Below are 19,859 nucleotides of genomic sequence, written 5' to 3' on the forward strand. Positions count from 1 at the left end.
CATATCTTCCTCGAATACCCTTTTTATTTTATAAAATGAGAGAATTGGCTCACTTATTTAACCTCTCTATAGCCATGTTAGTCGTTGAAAACATTGTCTTTGGTGGTTACTTGAAAAATGAATGAACGCGTACATTGAACAGTATCTTAACTCTTCCCGTGTCAGGAGGTGGACACCACCATCCCGAACTATGAGATCCTGTATATGATCAGAGACTTCCGTGCCAGTCTGGACTACCGGCCGCTGTCCACCGCGGACCTGGTGGGTACAGACGACACTCTGCTCTCTCTCTGTCCAAATAGAGGATAACCCACAACGGCCTGATCAATTTGCGTTTTTATTTTTGTCAGATTGAAGAGCACAGAATATGTGTTTGTGTGAGGAAACGTCCACTCAACAAGAAAGGTAAGGAGGACTACCTTCACATCAAACAGAGCCTTCAGTCATAGATGAGGAAGGGATCATGAGTTTCCCTACAATGAGCCTTTGGACGGTCCGAATCTGTCATATTCAGGTATTTCCTTATGGCCCGCGCTCAGGGAAACGATCTTCTTTTGTATCCTTTCGTTAACATGGCCGTGTGTGTTCCAGAGCTGACTATAAGGGACCTGGATGTGATCACCATCCCCAGTAAGGATGTGGTGATGGTCCATGAGCCCAAGCAGAAGGTGGACCTGACACGCTACCTGGAGAACCAGACCTTCCGCTTCGACTACGCCTTCGATGACAGCACCACTAATGAAATGGTTTACAGGTCAGACAGAGAGCGGGCGGTTGTTGCAGTAAAACAACTGTTTTGTTTGACTTGTGCTAATGTATGTTTTTACTGGAATTCAGTCCAGTAGGAATGCTTGCTTTGGATTATTGTGTGTGTGTGTATAGAAAGTATTTTGATGGCGTGTGTTTGTTAGGGTGTTTTAGATGGAATGTGTTCAAGTGTGTGTTTTGCTAGACAGTGTGTTTTCACACGTACACTGATGAGTGGATGTGTGTGTGTGTGTTTCCCTTACAGGTTTACTGCCAGGCCCCTGGTGGAGACTATCTTTGAGAGGGGCATGGCCACGTGCTTCGCCTATGGACAGACTGGTAGTGGCAAAACACATGTGAGCCAGACACACACACACACACCAGCCTCCTCATCTCAGCTGCTGATTCGTGCCAGTTATTTCAGCACTCAATTAACAATAACATACATCAGCGACATCCAAGTTCAGTGTGTACAAGCGTTGTTGCATTTCCATTTCTTAAAGGCCTAGACATTTTTTATTCATCTTTCAACCCACAAGCAGAACTGTGAATATTGAGGTCTTTGTTTTTCAGACTATGGGTGGAGATTTTTCTGGAAAGAACCAGGATTGTTCGAAAGGAATTTACGCATTAGCAGGCAAGTGATTCTTAGTGGACTATTATGAGGTTTGGTGGTGTACTGCTCAGATCCTATTAAAATGGTAAAACTCTTTATATTTCCCCTTTGTCCTCATTCAGCTCGGGATGTGTTTGTCATGTTGAAGAAACCCTGCTACAGGAAGTTAGATCTTCAGGTGTACGCAACTTTCTTTGAAATCTACAGTGGAAAGGCAAGTGATTTAATGACTTGTTTATTGAGCATCAACTTGTGGTTGTAGGTGTTTGACCCGGACTGTAATGAGAAGGTATGTGTATCGATCCAGTGGGTGTTTATGTCGACAGAGTGACAGACTAGTTTTGTGTTAAGTTGACCGTGTGTGGTTGTGTTGTGGTCTTAGGCGTTTGACCTGACTGTGGCTGTATTGTGGTTGTGTAGTTATTTGATCTGATGGTTGTATTAAACGTGTGTAGTTGCAGGTGTTGGAGGATGGTTGTCATCTGTTCACCTGTGTGTGTGTGTGTGTGTGTGTGTGTGTGTGTGTGTGGGGTTGTGTAGGTCTTACGGGTGTTTGACCTGTTGAACCATAAAGCCAAGCTGAGTGTATTGGAAGATGTTAAGTCTGTGGTTGTGGTCCGGTCCTATAGGTGTTTGACCTGCTGAATGGTAAGGCTAAGCTCCGGGTGTTGGAAGATGGGAAGCAGCAGGTGCAGGTGGTGGGGCTGCATGAGAGAGACGTCAAATGCACAGAGGACGTTCTCAAACTCATAGAAGTGGGCAACGGCTGCAGGTATTTGTGGCAACATCCCAGAGTTGCCCTAAACATTGATCTTTAAAGTGTTATTGTGCATTACATTTAAACTCTCTCTCTCTCGGTCTCTCTCTCGGTCTCTCTCTCGGTCTCTGTCTCTCTCCATTTCTGTGTCCCATATTCTCAGAACTTCAGGTCAGACCTCGGCCAACGCCCACTCGTCCCGTAGCCATGCAGTGTTCCAGATCATTCTAAGAAGGAAGGGGAAGATGCACGGCAAGTTCTCCCTGATCGACCTGGCGGGGAATGAGAGGGGTGCCGACACGTCCAGCGCTGACCGCCAGACACGCCTGGAGGGAGCCGAGATCAACAAGAGCCTGCTGGCACTAAAGGTCAGAAGGGAGAGGTCAGCGGGAGCTGCAGAGGAATCTGACAGAGAGCCCAAATTGACCAGTTTATTAGGTACACCCATCTAGTAACGGCTTGGACCCCCCCTTTCCCCCCCCCCCCCTTTCCAGAACAGCCTGAATTCTCCAGGGCATGGAAATGTTGCTCAATTCGTATCAAGGGACCTAACGTGTGCCAGAAACATTCCCCATACCTTTACATGACTCAACAGGAACCGGGATTTGTCGGACCAGGCAATGTTTTTCCACTCCTCAATTGTCCAGTGTTTGTGATCTTATTTTTAGCTGATAGGAGTGGAACCCGGTTTTGTCGTCTGCTGCAATCGGCCATCCGTGACAAGGACTGATGAGTTGTGTGTTCAGAGATATCGTTCTGCACACCACTGTTGTAATGCGCTGTTATTTGCATGTTTGTGGCCCGCTTGTTAGATTGCACGATTCTTCTTGGATGGTTTTTGTTTGTTGCACCATTCTAGACACTGTTGTGTGTAAAAAGCCCAGGAGGCCGGCTGTTTTTGAGTTACTGGAACCGGCGCGCCTGGCACCGACGATTGTACCACGCTCAAAGTCGTTTAGGTCACTGGTTTTTCCCATTTCTAACATTCAATCGAACAGTAACTGAATGCCTCGATGTCTGTCCGCTTTATATAGCAAGCCACGGCCACTTGATTCACTGTCTGTAGGAGCGAACCATTTTCGTGAACGGGGTGTACCTGATTAACTGTCCACATGTCGCGCAGCTGAGAGTGGAGTGTGGAGATGAATGGGTTCAGTCAGTCGTCCTGATGAGCTCTTCCCCGCTAGTTGGCAACAACAGCAGCATAACGCTGGTTATAACTTGTAAAAGGAAGTGTGTTTTATTTCTACGTGCGAGGGAGAAATAACTTGTTAGTATTGGTCACCATTTGGATTTGGTCACCATCTCCGTTTTGTTCCATCCCACTTGATTTTAGTTTGAGTAGGATAGCAGCCAATACACGAGAAATAACTTGTAATATTGGTAGTACCATCTGGATGTCACTGCGATTACAGCTCCATCGTGTGCTGTCTGACATGTTTATTTGATTCAGCTGAAAAGAACTAGCAGTCCTAGTTGGAAATAACTTGTTATAGAAATGGTCAACTGCATTTTTCCTGTCCCCCTCTCTCAGTATGTGTATATCAGTCAGTCAGCCAGTCAGGCCTTGCAGTAGACCGACTGTAGCTCATCATGTCTCTCTTTAACCCTAACAGGAGTGCATCAGGGCGCTGGGGCGGAACAAACCTCACACTCCGTTCAGGGCCAGCAAGCTCACCCAGGTCCTCCGAGACTCCTTCATAGGGGAGAACTCCCGCACATGCATGGTGAGTTCATCATTCGTTATTGGATTTGGTAATTGGTGAGTTGACTCTCCTCACTGGCATTGGGCTCAGTCATCTCTGATTTTATGAATAATTTCTATTAAAATAAACTATTTTTAAGATTCCTGGGCCTATGACTACACCGACCATGTAGAGGTCAGTATACTGGGTGTATATTCTCCTCACTTTGAAAGTAAACACACTTTCTGCAAAAGACAGGCCACCTTACTAGGTGTTTGTACTGTCCTTCCCTTACCGCCACTGAGTTTCTCCTCATCTCTTGTCCCTTCCAGATAGCAACTATCTCTCCTGGTATGACGTCCTGTGAGAACACCCTCAACACGCTACGCTACGCTAACAGGTGGGCACGCATGTTACAGCTGGCCATGGGAATCTGTCTCGTACACCTGTGCTTTCCAGCTGCGATCCACAGAGAACTCTAGTCTGGGGGAAAAGGAATATAGGAACCTCTTCTTTGACCACTCTCCCTTTAGGTTTCTATGGTAACTGATCATACCCACAAGGCGTAGTAATGACCTTGAGGTCTTCACTGTGCTCTTATACGCAGCGTTGTTGTGCTTAGCTATGGGCAGATAATGCTTCTGAGCCTCAATAGGCAGAATTGGGTATATCTGCCTGCAGCAGTTTGATCAGATGTAGGCTACATATGGGAAAGACTGAAGGAGTGCCACTGTGGCAGGCAGGTGATGGTGAAAGGAAAATGACTCTTTGTCTGTAGCTCTGTCCTGACCCTCGTCTCTTCTCTCGTCTTTCCTCCTCCCCTCTTCCTGCTCTGGGCCTGGTGCTGTGCTGTGCAGAGTAAAGGAGTTTGGGATCAGTCCCTCAGACATCCCCTTCTCCCAGGGCGGTGGAAGTCTCTCGGAGCTCTCGCCCACCTATGAGTATGATGACTTTGCTACCTCTCCCAGCAGGTCAAGCACTTTCCCATTGCGTGCGCACACACACACTGCACACGTACCTTTTCTGTTGCCCACATACACTTACCTACATGCATTTCCTGTATGCATATATTAGTTGGAAAATACACATTAAACACACTACTTTGTTCCATCGTTCTCACCAGTCTCTGTGGAGGACTTGTTCACACGTCTTCTTTTCCTTCCCCTTTTATTTCATCTCCATGACACGTTCTTTCATCATTTTCTTCATCCTTGGCATGCGCTTCTCCTTTCATCTTTTGCTGTGCTGAGGTTGTGTTAACTGTGAACGCTGCTGTTCTTCTCATACCCGCTCATGGACGATAACAGGCGTGTGTGTGTGCATTTGATCAAATCATTTCTTGGTGTTTTCACTTGGTTGAATATAATCTGTTATGATAAATGACACCATAAACAGTCAGCCCTATTAGTTAACCCTCTAAGGTCGATGTCCATGCCCCCGTGGAAATGTAATTAGCATAATCCAAATATCCCCGTTAAAAATCTGTTTTAAGCTAGAGATATGTTTTTTGGCAGTGGATGCGTCTCAATCCACCGCATCCGCCAATGTAAGACTTCCGCATCTGTGGTGGAAGGTGACTGAGCTAGAACGGTGTTTGTCAGACCGTGCGACATCCCGAAAATCGGTCTTCTCACAAAATTGTCCGTAGCGTCTGAACGGTTTGGCCTACAAACCATTACGTTTTGCTCTTCAACCCCCACAAGCATCTTGGGACTCATCTGAAGTTGTTTTGCTCTAGGATGCCCACAGGCCTCACAAGACTCGTCCGAAGGTCCACCGGTATCAGTTGAAAAAATTTATGGAAGTACTGTATATATGGAGACTGTTTAGTGACAAAAATAAGGGGTTAAATACATAAAAAATGACATGTTTCCTGATCTTATGTCTCTCAGATAGAGGATAGACACTTCAAAACAAACTTCCTTTAGATTTTTTTTTTGGGGGGGGGACTATCTGTTCAATGTAGGGAATCTGTTATTCAATGCGTTTCTATGGGCTAATAGCAGTAAGGCCAAATACAACTTTTCATCAAATAATTGTTGTATATATTTTTTAATATTTCATGGGGTCTTAAAATTCAAAATCAAATAGCAAAATGATCCTTGGTATTTATTAGGATCCCCATTAGCTGCTGCAAAAGCATCAGCTACTCTTCCTGGGGTCCACATGAAACATGACAATACAGAACATTATTAGTGAAGAACTGAAATAGATGCGTTTAAAATGTCACACACATCCTACATATCAGTACATACACACAATATCTAGGTCTAATACATAGTACAGTGCAAATTACAATACAGATATATTAAAGGTTCTGTGTCTCTTCACAGTCCCCTTTGTGCAGTAAGGTGTTATTATTTTTTTGAAATGGTTTTATTGCTAGCTTGAGTTACCTGCTGTGGCAGAGTTCCATGTAGTCATGGCTCTATTTAATACTGTGTGTTACCCAGCCTCTGTTCTGGACCTGGGGACTGTGAAGAGACATCTGGTTGCATGTCTTGTGTTGTACCGATGAGTGTCTGAACTATGTGCCAACTGCTTGAACAGACAGTTCGGTACCTTCAACAGATCAATCCGTTGCACAAAGACCAATAGTGATGCAGTCAATCTCTCCTCTTTGAGCCAGGAGAGACTGACATACATGTTACTGACACTTTCCCTCAACGTACATCTAAGTGCGATACATGCTGCTTTGTTCTGGACCAACTGCAATTCACCTATGTCCTTCTTTGCCGCACATGTCCACACAGCTGGGCAGTAGTCCGGGTGCGACAAAACTAGGGCCTGTAGGGACCTGTCTGGTCAACTGAGATGTCAAGAAGGCAGAGGAATGACCTATCACGGACAGACCTCTTCCCATTTTAGCAACCATTGAGTCTGTTTTGACCATGACAGCTTTCTATCTAGGGTTACACCCAGTTTAGTCTCCTCAACTTGCTCAATAGCCACATTATTCAATATTAGATCTAAACGAGGTTTAGCATTGAGCAAGTGATTTGTCCCAAAAAGGCTTTTAGGTTTTGAGATATTTAGCACCAGCCTATTGCTAGTTACCCATTCTAAAACTGATTGGAGCTCTATGTTAAGTGTCTGTTATTTATTTTACTGTTGCAGCCGGCGTGTATACGGTTGAGTCGTCAGCGTATATACAGTTGAAGTCGGAAGTTTACATACGCTTAGGTTGGAGTCAATAAAACTTGTTTTTCAACCACTCCACAAATCTCTTGTTAACAAACTATAGTTTTGGCAAGTCGGTTAGGACATCCACTTTGTGCATGATACAAGTAATTTTCCCAACAATTGTTTACAGACTATTGCACTTATAATTCACTGTATCACAATTCCAGTGGGTCAGAAGTTTACATACACTAAGTTGACTGTGCCTTTAAACAGCTTGGAAAATTCCAGAAAATGATGTCATGGCTTTAGAAGCTTCTGATAGGCTAATTGACATAATTTTAGTCAATTGGAGGTGTACCTGTGGATGTATTTCAAGGCCTACCTTCAAACTCAGTGCCTCTTTGCTTGACATCATGGGAAAATCAAAAGAAATCAGCCAAGCCCTCAGAAAAAAAGTTGTAGACCTCCACAAGTCTGGTTCATCCTTGGGAGCAATTTCCAAACGCCTGAAGGTACCACGTTCATCTGTACAAACAATAGTACGCAAGTATAAACACCATGGGACCACGCAGCTGTCATACCGCTCAGGAAGGAGATGCGTTCTGTCTCCTAGAGATGAACGTACTTTGGTGTGAAAAGTGCAAATCAATCCCAGAACAACAGCAAAGGACCTTGTGAAGATGGTGGAGGAAACGGGTACAAAAGTATCTATATCCAGAGTAAAACGAGTCCTATATCGGCATAACCTGAAAGGCCGCTCAGGAATGAAGAAGCCACTGCTCCAAAACCGCCATAAAAAAGCCAGACTACGGTTTGCAACTGCACATGGGGACAAAGATCTTACTTTTTAAACACTGATGAAACAAAAATAGAATTGTTTGGCCATAATGACCATTGTTATGTTTGGAGGAAAAAGTGGGAGGCTTGCAAGCCAAAGAACACCATCCCAACCGTGAAGGACGGGGGTGGCAGCAGCATGTTGTGGGGGTGCTTTACTGCAGGTGGGACTGGTGCACTTCACAAAAATGGATGGCATCATGGGAAAGGAAAATTGTGGATATATTGAAACAACATCTCTAGACATCAGTCAGGAAGTTAAATCTTGGTCGCAAATGGGTCTTCCAAATGGACAATGACACCAAGCATACTTCCAAAGTTGTGGCAAAATGGCTTAAGGACAACAAAGTCAAGGTATTGGAGTGGCCATCACAAATCAAAATCAAATCAAATGTATTTATATAGCCCTTCTTGCATCAGCTGATATATCAAAGTGCTGTACAGAAACCCAGCCTAAAACCCCAACAGCAAGCAATGCAGGTGTAGAAGCACGGTGGCTAGGAAAAACTCCTTAGAAAGGCCAAAACCTAGGAAGAAACGTGGAGAGGAACCAGGCTATGAGGGGTGGCCAGTCCTCTTCTGGCTGTGCTAGGTGGAGATTATAACAGAACATGGCCAAGATGTTCAAACGTTCATAAATAACCAGCATGGCCAAATTATAGTAATCACCATGAACAGGTCAGGGTTCCATAGCCGCAGGCAGAACAGTTTAAACTGGAGCAGCATGGCCAGGTGGACTGGGGACAACAAGATGTCAACATGCCAGGTAGTCCTGAGGCATGGTCCTATGGCTCATGTCCTCCGAGAGAGAGAGAGAGAGAGCATACTTAAATTCACACAGGACACCGGATAAGACAGGAGAAATACTCCAGATATAACAGACTGACCCTAGCCCCCCGACACATAAACTACGGCAGCATAAATACTGGATGCTGAGACAGGAGGGGTCAGGAGGCACTGTGGCCCCATCCAATGATACCCCCAGACAGGGCCAAACAGGCAGGATATAACCCCACCCACTTTGCCAAAGCACAGCCCCCACACCACTAGAGGGATACCTTCAACCACCAACTTACCATCCTGAGACAAGGCCGAGTATAGCCCACAAAGATCTCCGCCACGGCACAACCCAAGGGGGGCGCCAACCCAGACAGGAAGACCACGTCAGCGACTCAACCCACTCAACTGATGCACCCCTCTTAGCGACAGCATGGAAGAGCACCAGTAAGCCAGTGACTCAGCCCGTGTAATAGGGTTAGAGGCAGAGAATCCCAGTGGAGAGAGGGGAACCTGTCAGGCAGAGACAGCAAGGGCGGTTCGTTGCTCCAGAGCCTTTCCGTTCACCTTCACACTCCTGGGCCAGACTACACTCAATCATATGACCTACTGAAGAGATGAGTCTTCAATAAAGACTTAAAGGTCGAGACCGAGTCTGTGTCTCTCACATGGGTAGGCAGACCATTCCATAAAAATGGAGCTCTATAGGAGAAAGCCCTGCCTCCAGCTGCTTGCATAGAAATGGACAACAAGGAGGCCTGCATCTTGTGACCGTAGCGTACGTGTAGGTATGTACGGCAGGACCAAATCGGAAAGATAGGTAGGAGCAAGCCCATGTAATGCTTTGTAGGTTAGCAGTAAAACCTTGAAATCAGCCCATGCCTTAACAGGAAGCCAGTGTAGAGAGGCTAGCACTGGAGTAATATGATCAAATTTTTTGGTTCTAGTCAGGATTCTAGCAGCCGTATTTAGCACTAACTGAAGTTTTAGTGCTTTATCCGGTTAGCCGGAACGTAGCGCATTGCAGTAGTCTAACCTAGAAGTAACAAAAGCATGGATACATTCTTCTGCATAATTTTTGGACAAAGTTTCTGATTTTTGCAATGTTACGTAAATGGAAAAAAGCTGTCCTTGAAACAGTCTTGATATGTTCGTCAAAAGAGAGATCAGGGTCCAGAGTAACGCCGAGGTCCTTCAGTTTTATTTGAGACAACGGTACAACCTTCAAGATTAATTGTTAGATTCAACAGACGATCTCTTTGTTTCTTGGGACCTAGAACAAGTATCTCTGTTTTGTCCGAGTTTCAAAGTAGCAAGTTTGCAGCCATCCACTTCCTTATGTCTGAAACACAGGCTTCCAGCGAGGGCAATTTTGGGGCTTCACCATGTTTCATTGAAATGTACAGCTGTGTGTCATCCGCATAGCAGTGAAAGTTAACATTGTTTTCGAATGACATCCCCAAGAGGTAGAATATATAGTGAAAACAATAGTGGTCCTAAAACGGAACCTTGAGGAACACCGAAATTTACAGTTGATTTGTCAGAGGACAAACCATTCACAGAGACAAACTGATATCTTTCCGACAGATAAGATCTAAACCAGGCCAGAACTTGTCCGTGTAGACCAATTTGGGTTTCCAATCTCTCCAAAAGAATGTGGTGATCGATGGTATCAAAAGCAGCACTAAGGTCTTGGCGCACGAGGACAGATGCAGAGCCTCGGTCTGACGCCATTTAAAAGGTAATTTACCACCTTCACAAGTGCAGTCTCAGTGCTATGATGGGGTCTAAAACCAGACTGAAGCTTTTTGTATACATTGTTTGTCTTCAGGAGGCAGTGAGTTGCTGTGCAACAGCTTTTTCAAAATTTGTTGAGAGGAATGGGAGATTCGATATAGGCCAATAGTTTTTTATTTATTTTCTGGGTCAAGGTTTGGCTTTATTACTGCCATTTTTAGTGAGTTTGGTACACATCCGGTGGATAGAGAGCTGTTTATTTTGTTCAACATAGGAGGGCCAAGCACAGGAAGCAGCTCTTTCAGTAGTTTAGTTGGAATAAGGTCCAGTATGCAGCTTGACGATTTACATTTACATTTAAGTCATTTAGCAGACGCTCTTATCCAGAGCGACTTACAAATTGGTTTAGAGGCCATGATTATTTTCCTCATTGTGTCAAGAGATATAGTACTAAAACACTTGAGTGTCTCCATTGATCCTAGGTCCTGGCAGAGTTGTGCAGACTCAGGACAACTGAGCTTTGGAGGAATACGCAGATTTAAAGGGGAGTCCGTAATTTGCTTTCTAATGATCATGATCTTTTCCTCAAAGAAGTTCATGAATTTATTACTGCTGAAGTGACAGCCATCCTCTCTTGGGGAATGCTGCTTTTTAGTTAGCCTTGCGACAGTATCAAAAATAAATTTTGGATTGTTATTTTCCTCAATTAAGTTGAAAAATAGGATGATCGAGCAGCAGTGAGGGCTCTTCGATACTGCACGGTACTGTCTTTCCAAGCTAGTCGGAAGACTTCCAGTTTGGTGTGGCGCCATGTCCGTTCTAATTTTCTGGAAGCTTGCTTCAGAGCTCGGGTATTTTCTGTATACCAGGGAGCTAGTTTCTTATGACCAAGCCCTGACCTCAATCCTATAGAAAATGTGTGGGCACAACTGAAAAAGCGTGTGCGAGCAAGGAGGCCAACAAACCTGACTCAGTTACACCAGCTCTGTCAGGAGGAATGGGCCAAAATTCACCCAACTTATTGTGGGTAGCTTGTGGAAGGCCACCTGAAACGTTTGGCCCAAGTTAAACAATTTAAAGGCAATGGTACCAAATACTAATTGAGTGTATGTAAACTTCTGACCCACTGGGAATGTGATGAAAAAAATAAAAGCTGAAATAAATCATTCTCTCTACTATTATTCTGACATTTCACAATCTTAAAATAAAGTGGTGATCCTAACTGACCTAAGACAGGGGATTTTTAGTAGGATTAAATGTCAGGAATTGTGAAAAACTGAGTTTAAATGTATTTGGCTAAGGTGTATGTAATCTTCCGACTTCAACTGTAGACACACAGGCTTTATTCAAGGTCAGTGGAATATAATTTGTAAAAACAAACAATAATGGCCCTAGCCGGCTGCCCTGCGGTACACCACACTCAACTGAATTTGCATGAGAGAGGCTTCCATTAACAAAAAAACCTCTGTGTTCTATTAGATGGGTAACACTCTCAATCCATAATAAGTATGACCTACTTAAAACAATGCCATATAGCTTAGTAGTAAAAATAAATAAAACGTTTTTTCCTGAAATGTCTTAACTCTCAGATATTGGACAGACACTTCAGAACAAACTTCCTTTAGACTTTTTGGGGGGGTCTATCTGTTCCATGTAGTGAATCTGTTATTCGATGCGTTTGTATGGGTTAATAGCAGGCCTAAATATTTTTATATATATTTTTGTTACTTCAAGGGGTCTTAAAATTCAAAATCAAAAAGCAATGTGATCCTTGGTATAACCTTAAAACAATTCCATATAGCTTAGTAGTACCCTCCCCCGGCTTACAGGGCTTAGACTCTTATGGGTTAACACCTAATATTTGACTGATCAGTTTATACTGTGTTAGAGGATAATGCCTTGGCTAAGCACATACATGCCAAAGAGGCAATGAGACCAGCCTGTTTGTTCCACCTCCCACTGCTACAGTAGTAATCCCAGTCACCACCCAGTCAGTCAGTTGATCAGACACGGGTCAATAAGGTCATTTTCACTGTACTGGACCTTATCAGCTCAGTCACACCTCATTAAATACAAGCCCAGATTCTAGCAGTATAAACAGGCCTGGCCGTATGGACTGTCCACAGCACTCATTGTGCTCTACATGCAAGTAGCCTGAGTACCAGTATGTTTGTGCTATCATGCCAACTCCTTGTCACTTATTCTCGTGCAAAACTTGGCTAACATGCAAGGGCCCCGTTGTAACAACAATCAGTTAGAGATACTTTAGTGGGGAACAACTGAACTAGCACCCCGAATTTGACTAACCGTAGCTATTCTTCTCATATTGCTTAATTCGGTTTCATCAAGGGAAAAAATAAAAGGGACAGTTTTACTGTGAACTAAAATGGAGTGTCTTTCTGCTGGCTAGAGCTAAAGGCAACCAATAAGACATAGATGGAACCCCGTTGGCTGTGCATGGTGTCGTGATGGTGTCTAGGCATCTATTCAATGGGCCAAAACATTCAGTCAGAAATGTATTGCATAGAACATACATGACTTAATATACTTAGAAATGACTGTGACTACCTGCATCATCCTGAATGTTGGGCCCTAGTGAAGAAGCCCATGTTGAGTGTAGTGTACTTAACTGGGCTGAGCAGCAGTTTGTTAGCTGACTGAAGGTGTTGATTGACCCACAGAGTGAAGGAGCTGACGGTGGACCCTAATCAGGTGATAGAGGGGGTCCGGCCCAACATCCATGTGGTGGACCAGCTGGATGATGACTGGGACCACCTGGGCAGCTCCCCCCAGAGAGATGACCTCAAACTGCTCTGTGAGCAGAACGTAAGCAACACTCTTAATGCGCTCCTATGCTCACACACGGCTTTTATCCTCAATGGTTTTCTTACTGTGTGCATGCATTTGCATCCATTTCCCCAATAGAGGTGTAGTGTCTGGTGATGCTGGTTGAAGTGTGTGTCTTGACTGTTTTCTCTCCCCAGCTGGAGGAGGTGTCCCCCCAGCTCTTAACCTTCCATGAGGCTGTCTCTCAGATGGTGGAGATGGAGGAACAGGTGCTGGAGGACCACAGAGCTGTCTTCCAGGTCAGGCTATATTAACAGATGGCTCCTCTTAGATCCTTTCACATATAGTTAGGAGGCTCCAACTCTGAGATGAATGAATCTGCAAGCTTGAGGTCCTGTGAAGTGTGGCGCCACTATCCATGAAATTCTCTAAATCAGGTTCTTCACACTAATGTGATGCTGACTCTATAGGAGCAAAATAATTGATTGAGTAATATGTTTCAGTGGGGAGATGAGTATGTGAGATGCTAATGTGTGTGTTGCAGGAGTCTATCCGGTGGCTGGAGGATGAGAAGGTTCTGCTGGAGATGACTGAGGAGGTGGACTATGATGTGGATTCTTATGCCACTCAGCTGGAGCAGATCCTGGATCAGAAGATTGACATCCTCACGGAGCTCAGAGGTAGGCATGGACATAAATGTTATTAGTGACATGGTGCCGTTTGTCTGATGGAAGAACATCTCTTAGGGATGAGCGAGAATTTGAACTCCTGGCCTATGCAAGACATCATTTGTATTATTTACCTCCTAAGGTTCTTTTTCAATCTTTTGTTGGTTTGTCTCTATGCAGATCAGCGTTGACATTCATTCGTAGATTCACTTTTATTAACCTGAATCATGGTATTTTTTGATAAGCAATGATATCTAATCCACTGTCTGTGCTCCTCTTTCCTCAGATAAAGTCAAGTCGTTCCGCTCGTCACTCCAGGAAGAAGAACAAGCCAGTAAGCAGATCAATCCTAAGAGGCCGCGTGCCCTGCTGTAGACCAGGCCAGGGAGGGGTGTGTGGAGGGGCAGTGACACATACAGGAACATATACACTAGATGCACTATATATACAAAGTATGGACACCCTTTCAAATTAGTGGATTTGTGGACTTACTGAAGAGCTCAATGACTTTCAATGTGGCACCGTCATAGGATGCCACCTTTTCCAACAAGTCAGTTTGTTAAATTTCTACCCTGCTAGAGCTGCCCCGGTCAACTGTAAGTGCTGTTATTGTGAAGCATTTAGGAGCAACAACGGCTCAGCCGCCAAGTGGTAGGCCACAAGCTCACAGAACGGAACCGCAGAGTGCTGAAGCGTGTAAAAATCATCTGTTCTCTGTTGCAACACTTGCTACCGAGTTCCAAACGGCCTCTGGAAGCACCGTCAGTACTAGAACTGTTCGTCGGGCGCTTCATGAAATGGGTTTCCATGGCAGAGCAGCCGCACACAAGCCTAAGATCACCATGGGCAATGCCAAGCGTCGGCTGGAGTGGTGTAAAGCTCGCTGCCATTGGACTCTGGAGTATTGGAAACGTGTTCTCTGGAGTGATGAATCACGCTTCACCATCTGGCAGTCCGACGAACGTATCTGGCTTTGGCGGATGTCAGGTGAACGCTACCTGCCCCAATGCATAGTGCCAACAGTAAAGTTTGGTGGAGGAGGAATAATGGTCTGGGGCTGTTTTTAGTGATTCAGGCTAGGCCCCTTCGTGAATTTTAACGCTACAGCAAACAATGATATTTTATACAATTCTGTGCTTCCAACTTTGTGGCAACAGTTTGGGGAAGGCCCTTTCCTGTTTCAGCATAACAATGCTTCTGTGCACAAAGCGAGGTCCATACAGAAATAGTTTGTCGAGATTGGTGTGGAAGAACTTGACTGGCCTGCACAGAGCCCTGACCTCAACCCCATCGAACACCTTTGGGATGAATTGGAATGCTGACTGCGAGCCAGGCTTAATTGCCCAACCTCACTAATGCGATTGTGGCTGAATGGAAGCAAGTCCCCGCAGCTATGTTCCAATATCTAGTGGAAAGCCTTCCCAGAAGAGTACAGGCTGTTATAGCAGCAAAGGGGGACCAACTCCATATTAATGCCCATGATTTTAGAATGAGATGATCAGGTGTCCACATACTTTTGGCTGTGTAGTGTACTTAGCACAGCTGTCTCACCCTGTCACAACCGCCTGTGAAAAGACAAAGGAAAGGACTCATTCGTTTTCCAATCAGGGTCACGGATGTCACCAGAAATAACGGGAGGGGAAGTCACCAGAAATAACGGGAGGGGAATGCAACCTTGGATCCCCTTTTTTTTTCTTCTTTTTTTTCTGATTTAAAATTCAGTTTTTTTGCCCTGTTCTATTTTATTTATTTACTTCTCTTTTTTTTCTCGTATTTCTTTAAATTGAACGGCTGTTGACTTTGCTTAATCAGAGACCTCTCCATGTTGGTTGTGCTTTAGGGTTCTACGATACCAGTGTTGTGGATTCTGGTAGGTCTGACTGACATGTAGACATGTGCCACTCTGTATATTGGCCGCCATCATGCAGACATGTGCCACTCTGTATGTTGGCCTCCATCATGCATGTGGCTGGGTCACTCCTCAGTTAACACTGTACAGCATATAGATGTTACTCTGTAGGACCAGTCTTTCTCTTGCTCCTCTGAGTTTGAGAGGTGTCAAATCAAGCTGTGCTTCTTCTCGTGTTGTCTTTCCTCCCGTTGTATCCATGTTTTTTACATTTACATTTAAGTCATTTAGCAGACGCTCTTATCCAGAGCGACTTACAAATTGGTGCATTCACCTTATGATTTTTCCTCAAAGACCAGTCTATAGTTTGATTCAGTTTTGTGTTCATGTTTTGTGGCGACCCCAGTTAATTTGTTACCCCTTTTACTTTTATACTGTGAAGTAATTTTTCACTCGCTTTGTAAAAAAAAAAATGGAACAAAACCCACTAACAAATGTATAGTAAAAACCACTGACCTACTGCTGCATATGTTACTCAGTGTTTGCACCAGATGTGACATTGGCTCAATAAAGAATCACCTGTATTGATTTGAACTTTGACCTGCACCACTGAATTACCTGAGTGTGGATGACGTTTAATTCTTTATATGGCATTAGAACCTCTCTAGTCTTCCCTTGAGCTCTGAAAGAAATGCATGTGGTCAAAATACGACAAAGAATGTAGGCTGGGTATGACAGGGCTGACTAGCCCTGTGTGTATGATGAAAATGTTTACGTTTTTCAGTCTTCATACGTAGGTAGTAAAGGCTCTGACAATGGTTGATAATGATAGGCTTTACATTTGTCTGCGTAGTAAGCAGTGTGATGTTCGTTCTGTGTTTGTAGGGCCCAGAGAGACAGCAAAAGTTGTCAGGCAGGGAGACTGTGGTGACTCTGGCCCTGTCACTCAGCAGTAGTAGTCAGTGACACCAGCAGCACCATCTAGAGGCAGACTTCAGCTTCATCGTGTGGACAGTCTGCACAGGAAGACACCAGGGGGATCCTACAGCGCAGCAATGGCCCAGTTTGAATATTGTCATTATGTATATTTTACATAACCTATCAACTGGGTAAAGTTGTAGCTACATCTTTAAGATAGAGATATACAGGAAGTCAGAATGTATTGTTTTGTGGTGGTAAAGAAGTCATGAATTGCTAATCTTCTTGAAATACACCAACACTGTTTCAAAAACTCTTATCTCAAGGCTCTTCAACAACCCTGAAAGTCAGACATCTTGAAGTATTTTTTTCAACCTGTCTTTACAACCAAGCACTTGTCAGGTTCAGCTGATACTTAGGGATGACCAACTACATTGTAGTGCATCTATTTTATGTATGAGCGTTAGCTGTACACTTGCCTGACGACTCCAACAGAATTATTACGCTGCTATATGTTCGCTACATACTTCAGTCAGACTGCCATCGTTGAAGTCGTTTGTGGTAACATCAAAATGAGGGGTGTTATACAAAAAGTAATCAGCGATTTCATCTCTAACCAATCAGAGTATCAAAGCCAATGACTAATTTTCTAAACGCTTCTTTACCCATGTGTGCTCTGGCCCAACCCACCGCTTTCTAGATCCAATCAGAATCGCTAGAATGTGTTTGAAATTGTTGTGGAGGTACTCAGACTCATTACGAAGAAGAAACTTAACGACCGCGGGTGTGGCGTAGCGTTTGGGTAGCTATACACGTAACCACTTAATAAATATGTACATTTCACTGATCACAAGCTCATTTTCATAGAAAAGGCATAACCAAGGTAGTCCAGGGGGGTAAGCCAGTGTGGTGTCTTGCTGCATTGATCTAGCCAATGAGTGTAGTCATCATCCATCAGTCACATGACTTGGATGTGTCTCAACAATCCATAACAGCTTCCAGTTGCCATTCCTTAAAGAGCACTGGAGGTTTAAAAACTGGATAGGTTTCCACAATATTGCTTTCCTGCACCAAGTCCTCAGCAGTACCGTCTGCTTAGGAAAAGTGGATCCTAGCAGAGTTGAATGCGTGAAGTCTGTGGACAGAAGACATGAAGGTTATGACTTGAAGAATCACTAGTTAACGTAACATAACGCATACATAAGTAGAATAGTCCAGCTCCAGTTACACCATGAAGTCGTCTCTCTATGCTCCTGACTAAACAATATATCCTGCAGAACACTCAATCTTCTTGGTTCTGCTGAAGTCTGCTAGGATTTCCTGTTTCAGAAACATGAACCAATGTAATGACTCACTTTGATAGTTATAATTACCTAACCACATCCAGAATGTGAAAATATACAGACTGCAGAAACATCAGTGAATATTGTCATGAGGTGTGTGTGTTTACCACATTGTGTACTGAACAGTGAATCCTGTAGTTCTTCTCCAACAGCTGCTCAACTGCAGTGAACCTGGAAAGAACCATCATCTTCGGCGTTAATGTTATAGCTTGTCACATTACAATTTGATGCCGCCAGGATATGACCAACTCTGATTAGAATACCCTTTGTTTTGGTAGTCACTTGTTTTGGTACTCACTTCTGGAGCTCAGCAGCCAGTCTACCGTCCAACTCGCAGGCCACAACCTTCAGACAAGGGGAAGATGAAAGTAGGGCTGACCCCAATTATTCAACTGGTCGATTGTTTGGTTGATAGGCTGTTGGTCGACCGAGATTTGTTTTTAGTCGAGCAGTAGCAAATATATATATTTTTTTATGGCACACGAGACACCTTTCTTATTCGCGCCCATCTCAGTGAACTAATTCATTGCAGAGGTCACCGTCCAAAAAGGCACCGTCCAAAAAGGGGAGTGTGGCTGCATAATGCACATCTCTCCAGAATGCGCTCCCTCCTGCCAACTTGTTGCACATTCATTGTTTCATAACTTGATTGTGTGAATTGTTTGCGTTTGATTGTTAGTGTCTATCAATTCCACATTACATACTTTATATCACCAGTAGGACTTTTACCGTTAATTCCTATAATTTCTAATCTACAATGTTTGTTTGGTTACGGTAATGTCTGTCAATGCATTCAATATATTATTCCACGGTTCTCATTGTCGGAATGGACACATTGTTTGCAGAGCACACAACCTATGCTACACTTGTGAGAAACAAGTTTTGGTTTATTTCATTCCATTTGAGTTTTGGCAGTTTAGTCATTGTCTTTTGTTTGGAGAGCTCCTGTCATTGTTGAGTAAGGACGTGCACCTGATTACGCATAGAAGTAGTCTTATAGGCTACCTGGCCTGCTCGCAAATGTAGGCATAATAATGTGCCCATTTGGGGATCTGCTAGTATTTCTGATTGGCTTAACTCACCAACACTAATGAGCTGTGGAGCTTCTCAAAGTAATGTTTTCTTCACCACAAACAGCAAGCAAACAGAGTATGTTTTGACATCCATTGAGTGACTAATTCCTCAATGTACACTGCTCAAAAAAATAAAGGGAACACTTAAACAACACAATGTAACTCCAAGTCAATCACACTTCTGTGAAATCAAACTGTCCACTTAGGAAGCAACACTGATTGACAATAAATTTCACATGCTGTTGTGCAAATGGAATAGACAACAGGTGGAAATTATAGGCAATTAGCAAAACACCCCCAATAAAGGAGTGGTTCTGCAGGTGGTGACCACAGACCACTTCTCAGTTCCTATGCTTCCTGGCTGATGTTTTGGTCACTTTTGAATGCTGGCGGTGCTTTCACTCTAGTGGTAGCATGAGACGGAGTCTACAACCCACACAAGTGGCTCAGGTAGTGCAGCTCATCCAGGATGGCACATCAATGCGAGCTGTGGCAAGAAGGTTTGCTGTGTCTGTCAGCGTAGTGTCCAGAGCATGGAGGCGCTACCAGGAGACAGGCCAGTACATCAGGAGACGTGGAGGAGGCCATAGGAGGGCAACAACCCAGCAGCAGGACCGCTACCTCCGCCTTTGTGCAAGGAGGAGCAGGAGGAGCACTGCCAGAGCCCTGCAAAATGACCTCCAGCAGGCCACAAATGTGCATGTGTCTGCTCAAACGGTCAGAAACAGACTCCATGAGGGTGGTATGAGGGCCCGACGTCCACAGGTGGGGGTTGTGCTTACAGCCCAACACCGTGCAGGACGTTTGGCATTTGCCAGAGAACACCAAGATTGGCAAATTCGCAACTGGCGCCCTGTGCTCTTCACAGATGAAAGCAGGTTCACACTGAGCACATGTGACAGTCTGGAGACGCCGTGGAGAACGTTCTGCTGCCTGCAACAT

The 19,859-nt window shown here is 44.3% G+C and overlaps 1 protein-coding gene across 7 annotated transcripts in view; it reads left to right on the plus strand.

The window, feature by feature from the left end:
• LOC139576651 (kinesin-like protein KIF2A) overlaps positions 1–16,177 on the plus strand; it is a 35,965-nt gene extending 19,788 nt beyond the window's left edge. For 3 of the 7 annotated variants that reach the window (XM_071402963.1, XM_071402965.1, XM_071402969.1), the window contains 15 exons: positions 166–261; positions 351–405; positions 592–754; positions 1,013–1,103; positions 1,321–1,384; positions 1,486–1,577; positions 1,993–2,135; positions 2,284–2,488; positions 3,737–3,847; positions 4,138–4,205; positions 4,663–4,776; positions 12,961–13,105; positions 13,264–13,365; positions 13,611–13,746; positions 14,021–16,177. In XM_071402963.1, the coding sequence (XP_071259064.1) occupies positions 166–261; positions 351–405; positions 592–754; positions 1,013–1,103; positions 1,321–1,384; positions 1,486–1,577; positions 1,993–2,135; positions 2,284–2,488; positions 3,737–3,847; positions 4,138–4,205; positions 4,663–4,776; positions 12,961–13,105; positions 13,264–13,365; positions 13,611–13,746; positions 14,021–14,109 (1,674 nt within the window). In that variant the 3' untranslated portion in view covers positions 14,110–16,177. The remainder of the gene's footprint in view (positions 1–165; positions 262–350; positions 406–591; positions 755–1,012; positions 1,104–1,320; positions 1,385–1,485; positions 1,578–1,992; positions 2,136–2,283; positions 2,489–3,736; positions 3,848–4,137; positions 4,206–4,662; positions 4,777–12,960; positions 13,106–13,263; positions 13,366–13,610; positions 13,747–14,020) is intronic. The other 4 variants (XM_071402964.1, XM_071402968.1, XM_071402970.1 and 1 more) reach the window with 2 other exon arrangements.
• Positions 16,178–19,859: the final 3,682 nt, after the last annotated feature.

Source organism: Salvelinus alpinus, chromosome 5 (assembly GCF_045679555.1).
Source record: "Salvelinus alpinus chromosome 5, SLU_Salpinus.1, whole genome shotgun sequence".
Classification (NCBI taxonomy): Eukaryota; Metazoa; Chordata; class Actinopteri; order Salmoniformes; family Salmonidae; genus Salvelinus; species Salvelinus alpinus.